The sequence below is a fragment of the Sinohyriopsis cumingii genome, chromosome 19 (assembly GCF_028554795.1).
Source record: "Sinohyriopsis cumingii isolate HCF-2022 chromosome 19, ASM2855479v2, whole genome shotgun sequence".
Lineage (NCBI taxonomy): Eukaryota > Metazoa > Mollusca > Bivalvia > Unionida > Unionidae > Sinohyriopsis > Sinohyriopsis cumingii.
Genome location: NC_142979.1, coordinates 71289641 through 71305687, shown reverse-complemented (window position 1 = coordinate 71305687; position 16047 = coordinate 71289641). Strand labels below are relative to the sequence as shown.

At 34.2% G+C, this 16047-nt stretch overlaps 1 protein-coding gene across 2 annotated transcripts; it reads left to right on the top strand.

The window, feature by feature from the left end:
* The first annotated feature begins 7567 nt into the window (after positions 1-7567).
* Positions 7568-15502, top strand: LOC149775932 (protein tolkin-like). Of its 2 annotated transcripts, XM_089943342.1 has the most exons (7): positions 7633-7706; positions 9445-9610; positions 10119-10212; positions 12088-12254; positions 13767-13913; positions 14653-14864; positions 15175-15502. In XM_089943342.1, exons 3-7 carry the CDS (start codon positions 10124-10126, stop codon positions 15373-15375), a joined length of 816 nt encoding a protein of 271 aa, XP_089799468.1. In that variant the 5' UTR covers positions 7633-7706; positions 9445-9610; positions 10119-10123; the 3' UTR covers positions 15376-15502. The 2 variants fall into 2 exon arrangements, with proteins under 2 accessions (XP_089799467.1, XP_089799468.1); XM_089943341.1 differs by lacking the exon at positions 9445-9610 and having other exon boundaries at positions 7568-7706.
* The last annotated feature ends 545 nt before the right edge of the window (positions 15503-16047 follow it).

The window sequence follows — 16047 nt, the reverse complement described above, 5'->3', positions numbered from 1 at the left end:
AACATTATATAAGGCAATATGACTCTCAGGATTATATTAATAGGATTTTAATATGAGACTGACATTTCAGCTGCCTACATATTAATCAAGTATATAAGCTGTTTAAAGGCGACCTAACATTCAGCGATTGAAAGATTGGTTAACTAAACAATGTATCATCATTCTGTGCAAGCAAATAAGTAAAATACTGCATTACGGAATTGTCCATGTAAGTCATATAGATGAGCAGATTCTGGAATGCAATCGCACGAAAAATGCAGCAGTAGATACAGATATGTTTAATAAAGATTCGTATATTTAAGAAATACGCTTAAGCAGAAATTAAAGCACAACGCTTTCAGAGATATATTTAACGAGTGAAAGCATGAAAAGACACCGCTTGATAAGAAAAATGATTTATAGCTTAAAGTTTAAATGTGTTAGAAAACTGTGAATAGCTTGCAGCTTATTCCAACCAGAACGTTTCTGTAGTAAAATGCTTTAACAAAACACTAAAAATGAGAAAAGGGGGAAATATTGCACAGAAATTTAACAAAATTTAAAGGCGTTTTATAAACATTAAATTGATACGGATTATAATTATAGTAATCAAGTATTCATAGATATGGCGGCAGACGAAACAAGTAAGAAGGAAACGGCTAATCAGTATAGAAGATCATATCTGATTACCTGACAACACTAAAATATAAAACAGGAGAAACCAATAGAACTTCGATATGCAAAATAATCTTTGTAAATATTTAACTGCCCCCATTTACTGAGGAGAAACCTAAGGTCAAGCAGGTTAATTTATGTGGTGTAATTATTTATAATCTTTGTTTTACATAGAACACTGACCAGAACAAAAATGTATTTAGTATTAGGTTTACAAAACAATGTATACTTACCGATGTATCATTTATACGTACAGATTATTTTGAATATTAGGTACCGGTATAATATAAATATCATTTTATGCAAATATTCCCCCAACATACATATTTATTTTACATAAGATACAAGGTCCAAAATACAGTGCATTCTATTCTGTTGGCCTTACATTGGAATTGAATCGTGAATTAAGTATACAAAATTGTAGTTGTTTCTTTCATTTTCTGTTGCACAATGAATAAAGTTCTAGACAATGCCTTTACGAGTCTTTCGTTACAGACTTACAGGTTTTACGTTGTTCAACAATAAACAGCAGCATTGTGGCAACTGTTTACATTTCTATTATCAATAAAACGGACAAATAAGTGAAACCTGATTTTAATTTTCAACAGCTCTTAAATTACAAGGGGTATAGAACCGCTTGTTCATTGGTACTTCCTTGCTAGGATCCGCTTCTATATTCAAGTTATGCGAAACTACACTAAATCTAGGCAGTGCCATTTTAATACGAGTTTCATTTATCACACCGGATTTTAAAAAAATGATAAGTTTTATTTTCTACGGAATAATGCCCTAGTTTCTTTGCTAATCTCACGACATATACTTTTGCTTACACTGATAATAATAGCTCTGTTCTATGACCATATGAAAGTAGTTGTTCCATAGATAAGATAATCCCCATCCACCTAACAAAGATTTAACGTGAACTACCTACCATTTCTCATTATAAGAATTACTGTTATCAGCATCGTATAAGTTCTAAAAATCAAACTATCTCCGTTTACCATTATTCGAGTCAAAATGTTAACAGGCGTGGGTTTGTAATATCCTACCGTGGTTATCTCCAAAGATTGCCATAGTTAACATTCAAATTGTTGAATGTTTTTGCGCTTTACAATAGTCTTGACAATTATGTATAAATGTTTTGTTAACATTCTTTACTTGGTGGAAGTCTTATAACTCTGACTGATAATCAGGCACCGATACAATTAGATTATCCCAAACATCGCATTGTTTTTGTCTTACATGTAGAATAACATGTTCAAATATTTTTATAAATTAAATGAACAAAAGTCACTTGAACACTCCGATACATTCCTGTTTGTAGCCACTCACTATTTTCGAAACAAAATGCAAACCATAACTTGATACATAAACGAATAAACATTTTCTAAAATTTTGCTATTGTATTATAGTGATGGCTTTGACCTTTTGCCTAGTTCAGAATTTTTTTTTTTGTGGGGGGTCCAACTGTTAATCTAAAGGCTCCCAGAACTGGTATTCGATTCCAAATTATTCAGCATGTTTGTACTGACTGTTCAGTTTTTGCAAAATTTATTGCATAATGTAATGCTAACAATAAAACAAGAGACTAATAATGTTGTTGTTGTTGTTGTTGTTGTGGGGTTTAACGCCATTTTTCAGCACGATAGGCTATACATGGCGGCCAGTATTAATGGTGGAGGAAGAACCCGGAAAATCCCGGAAAGAACCACCGACCCACGAGAAGCTACTGGCAAGCTTTCTCACATGCCCACATTGGCTGAATCTTAGACTCGAACCGCCGCAGACAGAGGTGAGATGGCAGTGATCCGTAACGAAGAGCGCTTTAGACCACTCGGCCACTCGGGGCCCCGACTAATAATGTAAAGATAAAACATTACGTTTCCATTATTCAGTCTACTAGTAAAAGCTTGATTTATAATAAATACAAACAAAAGTGCTGAATGAGGTTCCCCTTGTTTTAAGTCATAAATCTGGGTCAAGCGATCTGGAAAACTATTGTCGTATCTCACTCAAGGTTGTACAAAATTAGAAAATTATAAAGAGTACATATTGACTTACATAACAAAGTAGTACGTTTACGAGTATTACGTCCTAGGGGCTTAAACTACGTAGCAAGAAAATGTAAAAACCCAAAAGGCAAAATATAATCCAAATTATAAATTTAATTTCCTAAAATATAAGTCAAGCAAAGAGAACGAATTAAAAAGAATAACTTAGTATATGGTATGTATTCATATTATTTCTAAATGTGCTATCAATTTCACAGTAATCAGGAAACGTTCCAAAAGTCTTCCGAAAGAAGGTTCTAATGTGCTTATGTGATAACACCACATAATATCTAATTTCCAAACGTTTTTACTTCAAGCAAATCCGATGAAAAGTGCATGTCACAAACGTTCTTAAATGTTTCACGGTATAGGAACGCAATTAAAATATCTAAGTCCTTGAATAATTTCACAATAATCCAGTAATGTGCTGTCTGATTAGAGTAAATGTTTTCCGCCCAGCAAATTTTACCGAACAATAAATTATGTAAATCTGAATCATCTCGTAACTGAAACGACTGAAATATAACTGATGAATGAAACGCTGCATATCTTATTTCTTTATAAAACCACTATATACACACATCAAATAACAAGTGGATATTAATGGAATAATATAGCAGATATTTTAATTATTTCGTTATGAAAAATATCTTTAACATTTAACATTCGACTTGTTTCTATAATTGAGGCAATCAGCAACTAGAGCGGTCATGACATATCCAGAGTACAGCTGTTATCCTAGAATCACGTGATGTTTTATGACCTCCATTCAACTATTTCGTGGTCTAATTTGACCGAGTCAATTCTTGACATGAACTCGGCAATTCGAGCTTGATTAATGAATGGAAATTGCACAAAGTATTGTACATGAATTCTACACACGTCATATGACCTCACATTTCAAATACATTCTATAGTGTTAGAATACCAATCTTAAGGATATTGGCATTAACCAAATGACTTAAAAATACTAACTGTATTGTAAACAAAATTAATGTCATACAGATATCCGTAACACGGGTTACTTTTTTCATAACATACTGCAGTCGATTAATTTCAACGTTTTCTCAAAATCAACGAATGCACGATTTTGTTAATTTTAATATTTTTCTTTGAAAAGAGAATTCAGCACATTGGAAATAATTGCGTTGATGACACGTCAACAAATTTATAATCAAACTAATCATGAAAGCAATTTGGCGTTTCATTTTTTTCATGCTTGTTATCTTAATAGTGCACTATGAAACCTTGATTCCATAAACTTTGGTTTTAAATATCGGAAGGTTTGGCAACCATGTCAAACATTATGTTATCGAGCCACTTTGATATATTTCTATCCAATGATTTTATAGCCTTTTTAATTTAGTTGGTCATATATTTATATTTAGGTCTCTCACGTTTTTCGTTCTCTATCTACTGTGGCTGGTTAACAATTTTCAGAAGGGTCGGTCATTATTTATTAAGAACCATACATATTTAAAAATGCTTATAGACCAAGTAATCTCCACAGTATTCATTATATGGCTTACTTTTCTTTTTCTAGTATAAATGACTGGCCAAGAACATATCACGTTACTATTAGCCATATTGAACATTTCGTTACGATCTTCAACCGCATCCTTTTTCATCTAACTCTACTTGCATGTAATTTATCTTAATCGAGTTTTCACGTATTCGTTTTTAAACAGAAAGGTATTTTTATTTGACAATAAGCTCAGATCGTGCTTGCTTGTGCTTGCTGGTAACTTTCATCAAACCAAGCACCACCTTTCCGTTTGTGTTAATGAGATTGTGCTGGCCCATTCTTTTAGGAACAATTCCAATGCACATGTCTCAATACAGTTAGAACTATTAGCGATATTGTTTAATACTGCAGGTTTCTGCACTGCTGAAATGTAAAATTAGGTACCAACAGCTTCGTATCTATTATTCAAGTACGACACATGTTTATCTTTTTGTTATTACCCACTCCATAGTTGTTTCACATTGCATGTATTATAATGGATAGAAGTGGATTCCAGTATTGAAGTATAACAGTCTCTTATTGTAAACGATTTTACCAATACTTAAATGATAAACACATCTTTCATATAGAGATGCATTCAATACTCAGGTGAATATAATAAAGCAATGCTCGCAGTATTTGTTCGCATAGATGCATTTTCAATCTAGTGAAGAGTATCCCGTAGTTAAAACACGTGATTTTTTAAAGTCATACTTTAAGCAATGCATTCTATAAAGTTTTTTTAAAAGAAATATTTGGGTTCACGGACACTTATTTAGGCTGCAATAACACTAAAATGTGTTTAGTTTGTAGATTGGTTTATGCCACGTCATGTGTTGTTCATACATGTTGCACACAGTATATGAAGAACAGCTTTATGTAATTCAAAATAATAATAAAAAATCAGGCATTGATTCTGACCTTTCTTTAGAAGCACTGAAACAGCCAACATATTTACAACTCAGTAACATTAAAAAGAATATGCACGTATGCAATGGTGCAAAGTTTTATAGAGATAATTGTGCTGTGCATTATGTCATGTTCAGCGTGACACGTAACCACTGAGATTGACATATAGATCAGTGTCTTAATAACTTGGCAGCTTGTAATAGGTAACCGCTCTTGCTTGTAGACATCAGTAAATTTTATTTAAAGTCAGTTTGATAACTGTGAGACAGATAGACGAGTCCAATGTTAAAGTAAGGTCAAATAGCAAAATATGACAGTTGAGACAAGCTCCAGAAAAAATCTAAGAAATCTAGAATGATAATGTCCAGAATGGTTATTAATAAAGGCGGTCTAGAGAGAATTATTCTGACTTTGACTGGTGCGTTAAAATATTTTTTGGCGCTTAGAGAAAATAATTCTGATTCGCTAAGCTAAACGAGGGGTTGTTTTTCCCAGATGAAGTTTCATGGCAGCTACACGTGGAGGAACAAAAGCTTAAGGCCTAGGAGTTTATAGAAATCAAGTATCTGTTCAAGTTATTTGATTATAATGGATAGATGATGCTGAGGGTTAGACAGCAATAATTACTGAAGGAAAACCAGAAACATCTTACGAATTCTTATGTATATTTCTTATGTATATATATCACTGACAATTGACTACTTAAATACAAGATTGAGAGAATATAGCTTGGTGACTTAAATAAAATGGACGATTTTTTGTTTTTAAATGATCCTGATGCTAAGACAAACCATGAACAACACATACAATTAAAACTGAATACGAATACATTTTCTATGCAGTTGTGATAGATTCCAGTGTATGTGTTGTTTAGAAGGTTTTGGAGATAATCGCTCTTTTTCATCACAACAAAATATATCTCTACGCACGGTAAAGAAATACCTCTTAACAAGCAGACGAAGAAACCAAAAGGAGTTAAATACAATAATCCCAAACAGTATTGTATTGCGTACACGGCTAGTAGAATTCAACCAGATCAAACTTTGCAGGACTTTATATTAAAGCTAATATTGACTTACTAGTAGTTGTTTCGTGTCGTTTGATATAATGGTGAAAGGAGATGATACCATTCCAAAATATATATCAAGCAATTGAGTGCATGTGATGCCCAGTCGTGAATCTTGTTTTCATATATTTTACTCTTTCATATATTAAATGCAGACGCTGAGTTAGAACGGAGCTTGATCTTCATCTGGGAATATAATAATATTTGCAATCTTTTACCTTAATTCGTTCTTGGCTATTGTGTTATCTTACTTTACCAGTTATAAAACACCAGAGTAGAATCACTACCTGTGCAAACTATTAACCTATAACATTAATGAACATTTCAAACAAACGTGCTTCGTAGCAGCTTATTAAATTAAGAGGTCATATTCAATGGCAAAAAAAAATTATATATTTAATATTCCCTCCTTAATGTGTTCATCATTTCAAAAGTCTATTTGTTAAGTCCAAATTTAGCCCCACTCCCCAAAAAAACTTCATATAAATATTGATGGTTACCAATACGAACCCTGTACTAATTGTATTTTGTTTCTCCAATGAATCTTTACGTCTTTTCGCTATGATTTTGTTCACATTTGCTTATGCATTCGTCCTATTTCGTTTCTGGTTGTAAAGGTATTAATGGAGCCTTAACTGTTATTCCTAACTGGCCGGAATTGGTCGATCTAGTATAGACGTATTCATCATTGATGTTATATAGCAATTATCTCACTATAATGTGCGTCTCCATCTTTAAATATGCGTGATCAAAACTAAATTTAAACTGTCTTCATAAATTTGAACAAAACGCGAGAGTACTTCATCCTCAGTCATTACCTTTCATGTTGCTTGTTTCTCGTAGCTCATCATGAAAATCACAAACGGGACGAGCTCGTCCATGGCGTCTTTCTTGATTCTTATGTTGTTTCATTCGCACGTATGTTGTTTATAGTTCAGCCGTGTGTTCATCATTTATTTTACAACTGTGTCACGACGTTCCGACCCATGCACTCAGTACAAGAAAAGCTCCTTCCTAGTGTCTTTCTGGCTTTCTAATTTCCTTCGATGCATTTACGTAGTAACTTTATTATTTTTAAAATTAATTCTCCCTTGAAATTAAAATAATTAGTAGTTTTTTTATATGCGACAAGCTTTAGATAGTAAAGCGTTACCAAATTTAATATGTAATGTTTTAGGAAGATGTAAGATTCCAACCAGCGACCTTCGGTTAAAAATCCTTCCCAGCCAAATAGTTGCGTTGTTATTAATCGCTTTACAAGTGTTGGGATATAACTTTCAACTGTACTAGGTAAATAAATATGTTTATCGCAAAGGCCGGTTGCTTTATCTCTTATTGGTGATAAGTAATATTCCAGTTTATTTCACAGCATACGAATTACAACACAGATCACGCCTCCTGAGATAAACGTGAAGGGCAGTTATCCATACCAAGATGGCGGCCTTACACATCGAGACAGTAATACAATGTGTTTTTTTCTTGACAGCTTTCAAATGGAAGGACATCCAAGCCATAGACACGTGTATTTGCCCATCTCTCTCTCTCTCTCTCTCTCACACACACACACACACACACACACATGTATGGATGTATCTAACTTTCTCGTTTAAATATTTCTTTGCTGATGCTAATTTCCTTGAAAACTATTTTTATTCTTTTCTTTGTGTGTAACTCTCTTCTATTAATTACGAGTTGTGGTTCTCTTTTCTTTCTCGTAACTGAGTGAGTTTGTTACACGTTTAGCTTTATCGTAGGAATAGATCGTATAGTCTATTCCTACGATAAAGCTAACCGTGTAACAAACTCACTATACTCAATTGGATTAAATGCAAATGGAATGAATCCTATAGTTTCTGTGAAAGTCTGGGAAAGAGTTATATTGCCGTCTGCTTTGTATGGCTCAGAACTCTGGTTTGATATGTCATATCAGGGCATTGAATCAATGGAGAAAATACAACGATATTTCGCCCGGAGAGTACAAGGTTTCCCTCAAAGATCGCCTATTGGATCTATGACATCATGCTTGGGGATGATATCAATGGAAGCTCGCATAGATAAGCAAAAACTCGTATTCCTTGGTCGCATGTGTAGAACATCAGCAAACTTAACTGCTAAAAATGTTTATCTCTGGGCTGTTGGAAATTTGATTTTTGACCCCCAACATATCTATAAGTCTTTTATATATGATATAAATACTGTACTCAAAAAATATGATTTAGAAGACTATCTCAAGGACTTTATTTTCACTGGAAAATTTCCAGACAAAATAACATGGAAAAACTTAATTGGGACAAGAATACAGATATCTGAGGAGAGAAAACATGAAATGAGCATCAGAAATCCATGAGAGGGATTAGGTAGATTTTTAAAAATTAATCCAGGACTAAAAATGCATCATCTATGGAAAATAGTTTACACTGACTCAAGCAGAAAAATGAAATATGGGACATTAATTCGTACTGGAGGAATGCAAGCAAGACCTGGACTGTGTCCCCTATGTGGCAAAATGAGTCATGACCGTATTTTGCACATTTCGATGAATTGTGCCTTAACCTTAGACGACAGAAACCACTTGATGGAAAGTCTATTTTCGTATATGCTTCCAGTAATTTACCGTGATTTATGTGAACAGGTCGATGATGTTATACTGATTATACTACTTGGTGGTTTAAATGACATATCAGAACGTTTAGAATTTGAGGCATGGATAAATATGATCAGACTATCTACCAAGTATTTGAATAAGATAAAGGATATTATATATTCGATTCAATAGAGAACTCAAACATAACATAAGGAAAGAAATACTTGTACTGGATTGAAAAGCGATTGGGAAACTAACTATTTTTGTTGAGAGGTTACATTTTCAAATGTTCTATCGTGTATATATATATATATATATATATATATATATATATATATATATATATATATATATATATATATATAGTTTAGTAATGGTTTAATTTATTTGTTCATTTGCTATTGAAAATAATTCAATAAGTAACGAATCCACTATTTTTTTTATTCTATGTATTTAATTGTATTTCTTTTTTGTTTTAAAATCTTCAGAAATAGGAGGAATAAAAGAATATCATCATCATCATCTCTCTCATGTACGGATGTATCTAACCTCCTCGTTTAAATATTTCTTTGCTGATGATAATTTCCCTGAAAACTATTTTTATTATTTTCTTTGTGTGTAACTCTCTTCTTTTAATTCCGAGTTGTGGTTCTCTTTTCTTTCTCGTAACTGACAGTGGCATGAAATTAACAGGACATGTTAGTGAGAGTTCAACTCAAAAGTTTACTCCGATTGACACGATTATGCATAGTGGCTGGAGATCCTATGATTCTTCCACTGAGATCATAGCTGATATATATCAGCACCACGAAAAGCAAGTCCACTTTATTACGCTTCTAAAGGTACTAAACATATTTTATTAGCCTTCGATTTTTCTGCCTGTACAAATAAATAACTTTTAAGTTTAGAGGACAATACAAATTACAATATTTACAACATTCATTGAGAGAAGTACGAGTCGTCTACCCTGCACCACGATAAAAGCATATATTTACTAGTGACAAAATATGATAAATGGGTAAAATGTTCAATTTATACGACTATCAAAGCTACCTCGACATATATTATAGTTACCAAACATGGCCTTACATTTAGTCAGCAACGAGATGCCGCAACATTGACTCAGCTTGATTATTTGATTTCTGTTCACGATTTGTTAGGTACAACATAGTGATCCCGTCTGCGACGGTGAAGTCATCGGGAAGATGACGAAAATAATAAAGATTATATATAGTTGGTGGCCAAGATGGGGCATTTTTAAGGCCATCTGACTTCGAATATTTAATCTGTATCAAAATTGGATCGCAAGCATAATATGCTCGCTATCTACAAAATTCGTTCTATTTTTAGACTATATGGACGATCACTGTGGCGGAAGTGTGGACTTGAGCCTGCTAAAAGTTGACGCGATGAAATTGAAGCTTACTTCTTTTTACCACTACCCGTAAGAGCGAACCTAAACACACACACACACACACACACACACACACACACACACACGCACACAGAGAAAAACACACAACAGTAAATATGTTTGGTCCTGTTATTTTAATGAATCTGTGATCATCATTTAAGGATTTCTTGTTGCCCGAACGATTTTAATAGAGATGTGGATTTTGCGTTTGTATTTCAATTTTAAAACACGCCATGAAAAATAACTACATAGATATAATGGTTGCCTCCATCATTTCGAGAAAAGCGCGAAATATAATATCTTATATTCCGTCCGCCCACCCACTTTAGTTTCCGATATATAACTTTAATGCCGTTTGATATTGAGGATTAAAACTTGGAATATTCGAATATCATCATTTGAACTTGTTTGACATATTTCTACTTTGATAGTGTTTCAAAGGCCAAGGTCATATTTCAAGTCTTTCAATTTCCCTCGCACCTCTGTTTTCCGCTTTGAAACACTGAAGGCATTTGAAGTAAACAGATGAAGCTCGATGTATTTATACAACCCCATTTAAAGCGTGTCATAAATCAAATTGCTGTGAGCAGATATTTTCAAGGTCAAGGTTATTTCTCAATAGCTTGATTTTTCCGTCACATTTACGCTTTGACATTTTCAAGCCGTTTGCGAATACTGTGTGAAAAGAGCCAAATTGAGGGTCTTATCTTTAATATCAAAACCACGGCTGCATATTTTCAATTTTCCCCTTGCTTTATCCATTTTACGGTATAAATTTAAAACTTTTTGAGAGGAAGGTATGAAATTTGTTGTATTTTTACTTCATCTTAAAATTTTCTTTTGCGTACCACAGTTCATGGACAAGGTCACGTATCAGTATATTTAGTTGTGATTACACTTTATTTATATTTCGTTATATAATGTTTCAAATTAAGAGGTGAAATCAAGTATACTTTTACATCATCACTGAATAGTGTGATGTATACCACAATGTGGATCATATCATCAAGGTCAAGGTCGCGATTGAATTTATATGTTAAGTTTTCAGTCGGTTCGAGTCTCGGATTCGGCTAATGTGGGTATGTGAGAAAGCTTGCCAGTAGCTTCTTGTGGGTCGGTGGTTCTTTCCGTGGTTGTCCCGGGTTCTTCCTCCACCATTAATACTGGCCGCCATGTATATAGCCTATCGTGTGTTGAAAAATGGCGTTAAACCAACAACAACAACAAGTTTTCAGTCACGCTTTTCAATTCAGTCTTTAACGTTAGAGATGTTAAAGGTTAAGGGATGAAACTGTATATCCTTACATATTTTTAACTAAATGGTGTGATGTAGACTACATTGGTGGTCCTACCTTCAATATTTTAAGTTTTCCATTACACTTTCTGTTTTTCTCTATAACATAAGAGGCGTTTTTTGTAGATGAAGAGATGAAACATGGCATACTTATACTTCATCATTAGAAGGTGTGTCGCATACAGTAAAAGGGATCTTATATCCAAGGTCAATGACACGAGTATATATTTCGTGGTTACTTTTGTTTCCGATTTCTCTCTTACAAGGTGTTTGAAGACAAGCGATCGACAATGTTACACTTATATTATTTACGTTCGCATGCATCTTGTGTATCACAGTCAAGGCTATATCTTCAAGACCAAGGACACTTATAGATTTCTTCTCTTTTTTCTGGAGGTTTACTCCCACCAAAGTAGGCAGGAGACTACAAATAACTGAATATGCTTGTTAAGCTTTACTTGGCATGATGCACGAGAGAAGGGCCGATTTATGGCGAAATTGCACATTTGGTTTTAGCGGAAACTGTGGTAGGTTTAATCAGGTATTTCCTGTTGCATAAAGTGTCTTATGAACAAAAGGAATTAGCTGACTCAGCTGACTCTTCACTACAGACCAAATATGGACTGCAAGATGACAATCAAGACAAGCACAACCAAGAGGTTTATGTTATTCTTCAAGAATTTCGACGTTGAGTCCCGCGATTTCCTTAGTAACAGCTGCAACGATTGGTTAGAGGTGTACGGGAAGGGCGACGGTTCAATGCCACTTATATCACAAGGTATAGTATAAAACGTTTTAATTTCCGATAAATGGCAAGATTGAACCGTGTATAACGCACATTCAGATCAGAACAGTGTAGACACAGATCTGCCAGATATTCTCTCCGCTTAAATCATAAGCGGCCGATCAGGTACAGTTTTGTTCGCTTAAGAATCTGAAGCAGAGCGACCAGTGTTGACCCTGGTCTAATGATATATCAGGAGCTAGCAGATCGGATACTGGTCTTTGCTGTTGGTTCTTTCTTACAAGATGGCACACGGTAGCACTTCATATTTTTATAAATGTTGCATGGACATTTTCTAAATTTATTTTGATTTCGGAGAATGACGAAATGTGTTGTCATAAAATGGTTTGGGGATGCATTAACGGATGCAACAATATAAGTATAGAAGACGTTGGGAATGGAGGTCACTTTATCAATTTTTTTGAACAGTGGTACCTCAAGATTTTTAAAAAAAATTTCTAGTTGAAATATGTGGAGAAATTCCGTGTTATCGTTCCTCAGAACGATAGCTAATACAGCGTCAGCAGGACTGATTATGTCGTTAGATATCGACATTTTACAGTATAATCGGTTTGATCACCAATTGTAATTACATTTTGTTCTCGAAAATTGAGTAAACATAGTATACATACATTAAGTAAATGTGTGACTTCAACTGCTTCCATTCTTATTTTAGAAAACATTTCTGTGTGGTCGATGTTTATTATGGATTTCAAGACAGAAACTTTATAACCTATATAACCTTTTAAATTTATCAGCGCTTAATTTGATGGTCTAGCCTAGAAAGAGATGTCTTCTGCATTAATATATACTTAAATAGTCCAAGCCATACACTATTAAGTTACTTTTCCCTATCAAAGTAATAACTGAGGAGACATTAGTCATATGCAAAAAATAATGTACCAAACAATACACCTACTTCAGATTTACCTTCCTACACGTGACAAGACGAACGCTGTCTTTTATGCAATTTAAACATAGCTATCTGCAAAGGTAAGTATTACATAAGGAATACAAAATGCATGATTTCACAAACTATTGAAAAATTGTATCGCGTTACCATTTTGTCGGAATGTCTTAATTCATGGCAACAGTCCTGAAATACAAAATGAAATATTAAATTAAATAATTCATGACAATATTATGCCCTCTCGTTCCTTCCTTGAACTCAGCGAGACAATAGACGATTTTGGCAAAGCATGCCTCTTAAAACAATACAGAGTAAATGCTTCTTCCATACTGAACTGCACTGTATTGCACTGTGCTGTGCTGTACAATGATGTAATGTAATGTACTCTAACGTACCGTACTATACTGTATTGCATAGTGGAACTTGCAAATTGCAAAAACCAAGACTAAAAAACTCAAACAAGCAAGTGTTATCACATGCATATATATATATATATATATATATATATATATATATATATATATATATATGCAAGCCCATTGTTGTGTAAGCTGTGTACAGTTTGTGAAGAGTAAGATGTTTTTGCATTTTTTAAGGAATAACTAACGGCAAGCGGCTTTGCGGATGGCAAGAGAAAGACCGAGTGTATGAATCCAGCTCGAGTTCCCTCATTCTACGTTTCCACAGCGATGGTTCATTACAGTACGAAGGCTTCACATTGATTCTAACACCATTCCATTATGGTAAGAAGAAAACAAAATACTTAGAATTCACTAATTTGTGCTGGGTACTAAATGTTTGCGGAGTTCATGATTGCTAATATCATCTTCTATAAAAAACAAATCCACCTAATTACGATCATTTTGTGGAACATTGGCACCCCTTCATCAGTCCCGGAATTTGAGAACTGAAGAACAATTATAATTTGCTAATACTAAAGAAAATTGATACCTACAGCAATAAAGTGTTTGACCGGATACATTTTTTGCAATGCTTCTGAAATATTCAATAAGCTCTGAAAATTTAAATAACGAAGAGATACTGGCGTATTGTGAATTTCGAAATGAAGGAAATAAAAGGAAGGAAATAAATATACAGCCTCGGATGAGAATTTTGTATCTGTAAACTCGTCTACTACGTAGATGGAGCTCGTACCTTTTGAGTGCGCTCTATCTGGATTTGTCCTTCAGGATGGTTATGTATTAAGTACATACAATACTGACAAACACAAAAATCAGAATTTTATCGATTATTATGCAAGATTTGTTGCTTTTACAGTATATTTTTGCAATAAGACACTGGAATTCATGGTACTCGACAAATCGAATATCGACACATTTCTTACGCAAAATTTCTTTTGATTAAAATAGAAAATCAATTTCCAAAACCTAACCTCTCAATTATTCTTCTTCTAGACGATAACATATTCGTTCATGCCAACTGACTTTTAGAGCAGGAATTTACACTTATGATTTAATTCAGGAGATTGTTATGCCAATGGATACAAGTGCCATAACTCCAGATGCATCGGAGAAGCCAATACCTGCAACGGATATAATCCATGTGGAGACTACTCCGACTGTCAGCTACGAGGTGGCGCAATTGCTGGGATTGTTATAGCATCAGTAACCGGTCTTATTGCAATAATAGTAACTGTGATATACTGTAGAAGGAAGAGAAGGATTGCATTCAAGGTTTGTTAGATTAAATGCAACATAATTTGTTTTATTGGGGATCATTTACGATCGATACCAATGTCTTAAGTTCCTATGTATTGCCATGCAACGAACATAACAGACGAAACACGTGAAACTTTTTTAATAATCAAGGCTCGCAACCAATATAAATTATCTGACCGATTCCCTAATTTTATTTTGAAATTAGTAGGATGTTTAGCGTGCTCTATGCATACGAAATTGCGATTATGTGTATGGTAGTGGTGAATAAAATAGTTCATACTCACACAAGAACATACCCCTTCAGATTATAAGTTTCTTTTGGCAGAGACCCAACGTGCAAGTTCCGGTTCAGACGATGTATCCAGTGGTGGGACAAACTGTTATTCATACGCACGCATCCTCTCCAGGAGCTTATGGGAACTACATTGGAGCACAAGTGAACAGTCCTGGCATCACTACGCGTGTGTATTCGGGTGCATCGCCTACCTATCAGCTCACAGTGCCTGCCAGCAAGCCACTGCCATAAACATAACACAATTTCTCAAACTAACAGTATCCGTTCATTCGAAAATGTCGCTTATTGTAACATTCTATTCATGTTATTCTTTAGATTCAAAATAAAACATTCAACGTTTGAGGAAGACATCAATGACTGCTGGGACCTAATATTTCTTGAGACAGTCCGTGTGTGTTTTATCCATTTAATACCATAAATTTTATCAGTATTTGATCAATCGACATATTAGTATCAAACCATGTTCCCATCAGTGTGGAGAAATACATTTCAACAACATCTTGTTAGATAAGTTGAAAATAAATACGATTTCGTTGAAAAATTAGCCCAGTTCTAATAATTGCAACTATCTCGGTTTCTTGCTGATGAAGCAGAGATGCAGTTTATTAGTATTTTTGCAGCCAGTATGTACAAAATTAACATCATTTCTTTTCGGACTTAATTTTCAAACGCCTTCTAAATTGGCCTGTGTGTGGCAGATGTATATGCGGATTTAGGATCTCATTTAGAAAGGTTCAGACAGTCGTCCGGTATAGATGTCTTTACCCAATGGTGTACATTTGGTTGGTACTCAGATTGGTCAATGGACCAAGTATGTTTTTCGACATTGTCAGTTGTCTATAGGTCTATAATGTATTTAGCTCCGTCAAAGTGTATTTCTTGTTGTCATTAACAGTTCATGAT

Bases quoted from the DNA above. Each gene is read 5' to 3' on its own strand.
- LOC149775932 (XM_089943341.1), top strand. From the start codon at position 7,619: ATGGCGGCCTTACACATCGAGACAGTAATACAATGTGTTTTTTTCTTG. The intron at 13,914-14,652 runs GTAAGAAGAAAA...GATTTAATTCAG, and splicing joins TCTAACACCATTCCATTATG to GAGATTGTTATGCCAATGGA. The intron at 14,865-15,174 runs GTTTGTTAGATT...TTCTTTTGGCAG, and splicing joins AGAGAAGGATTGCATTCAAG to AGACCCAACGTGCAAGTTCC.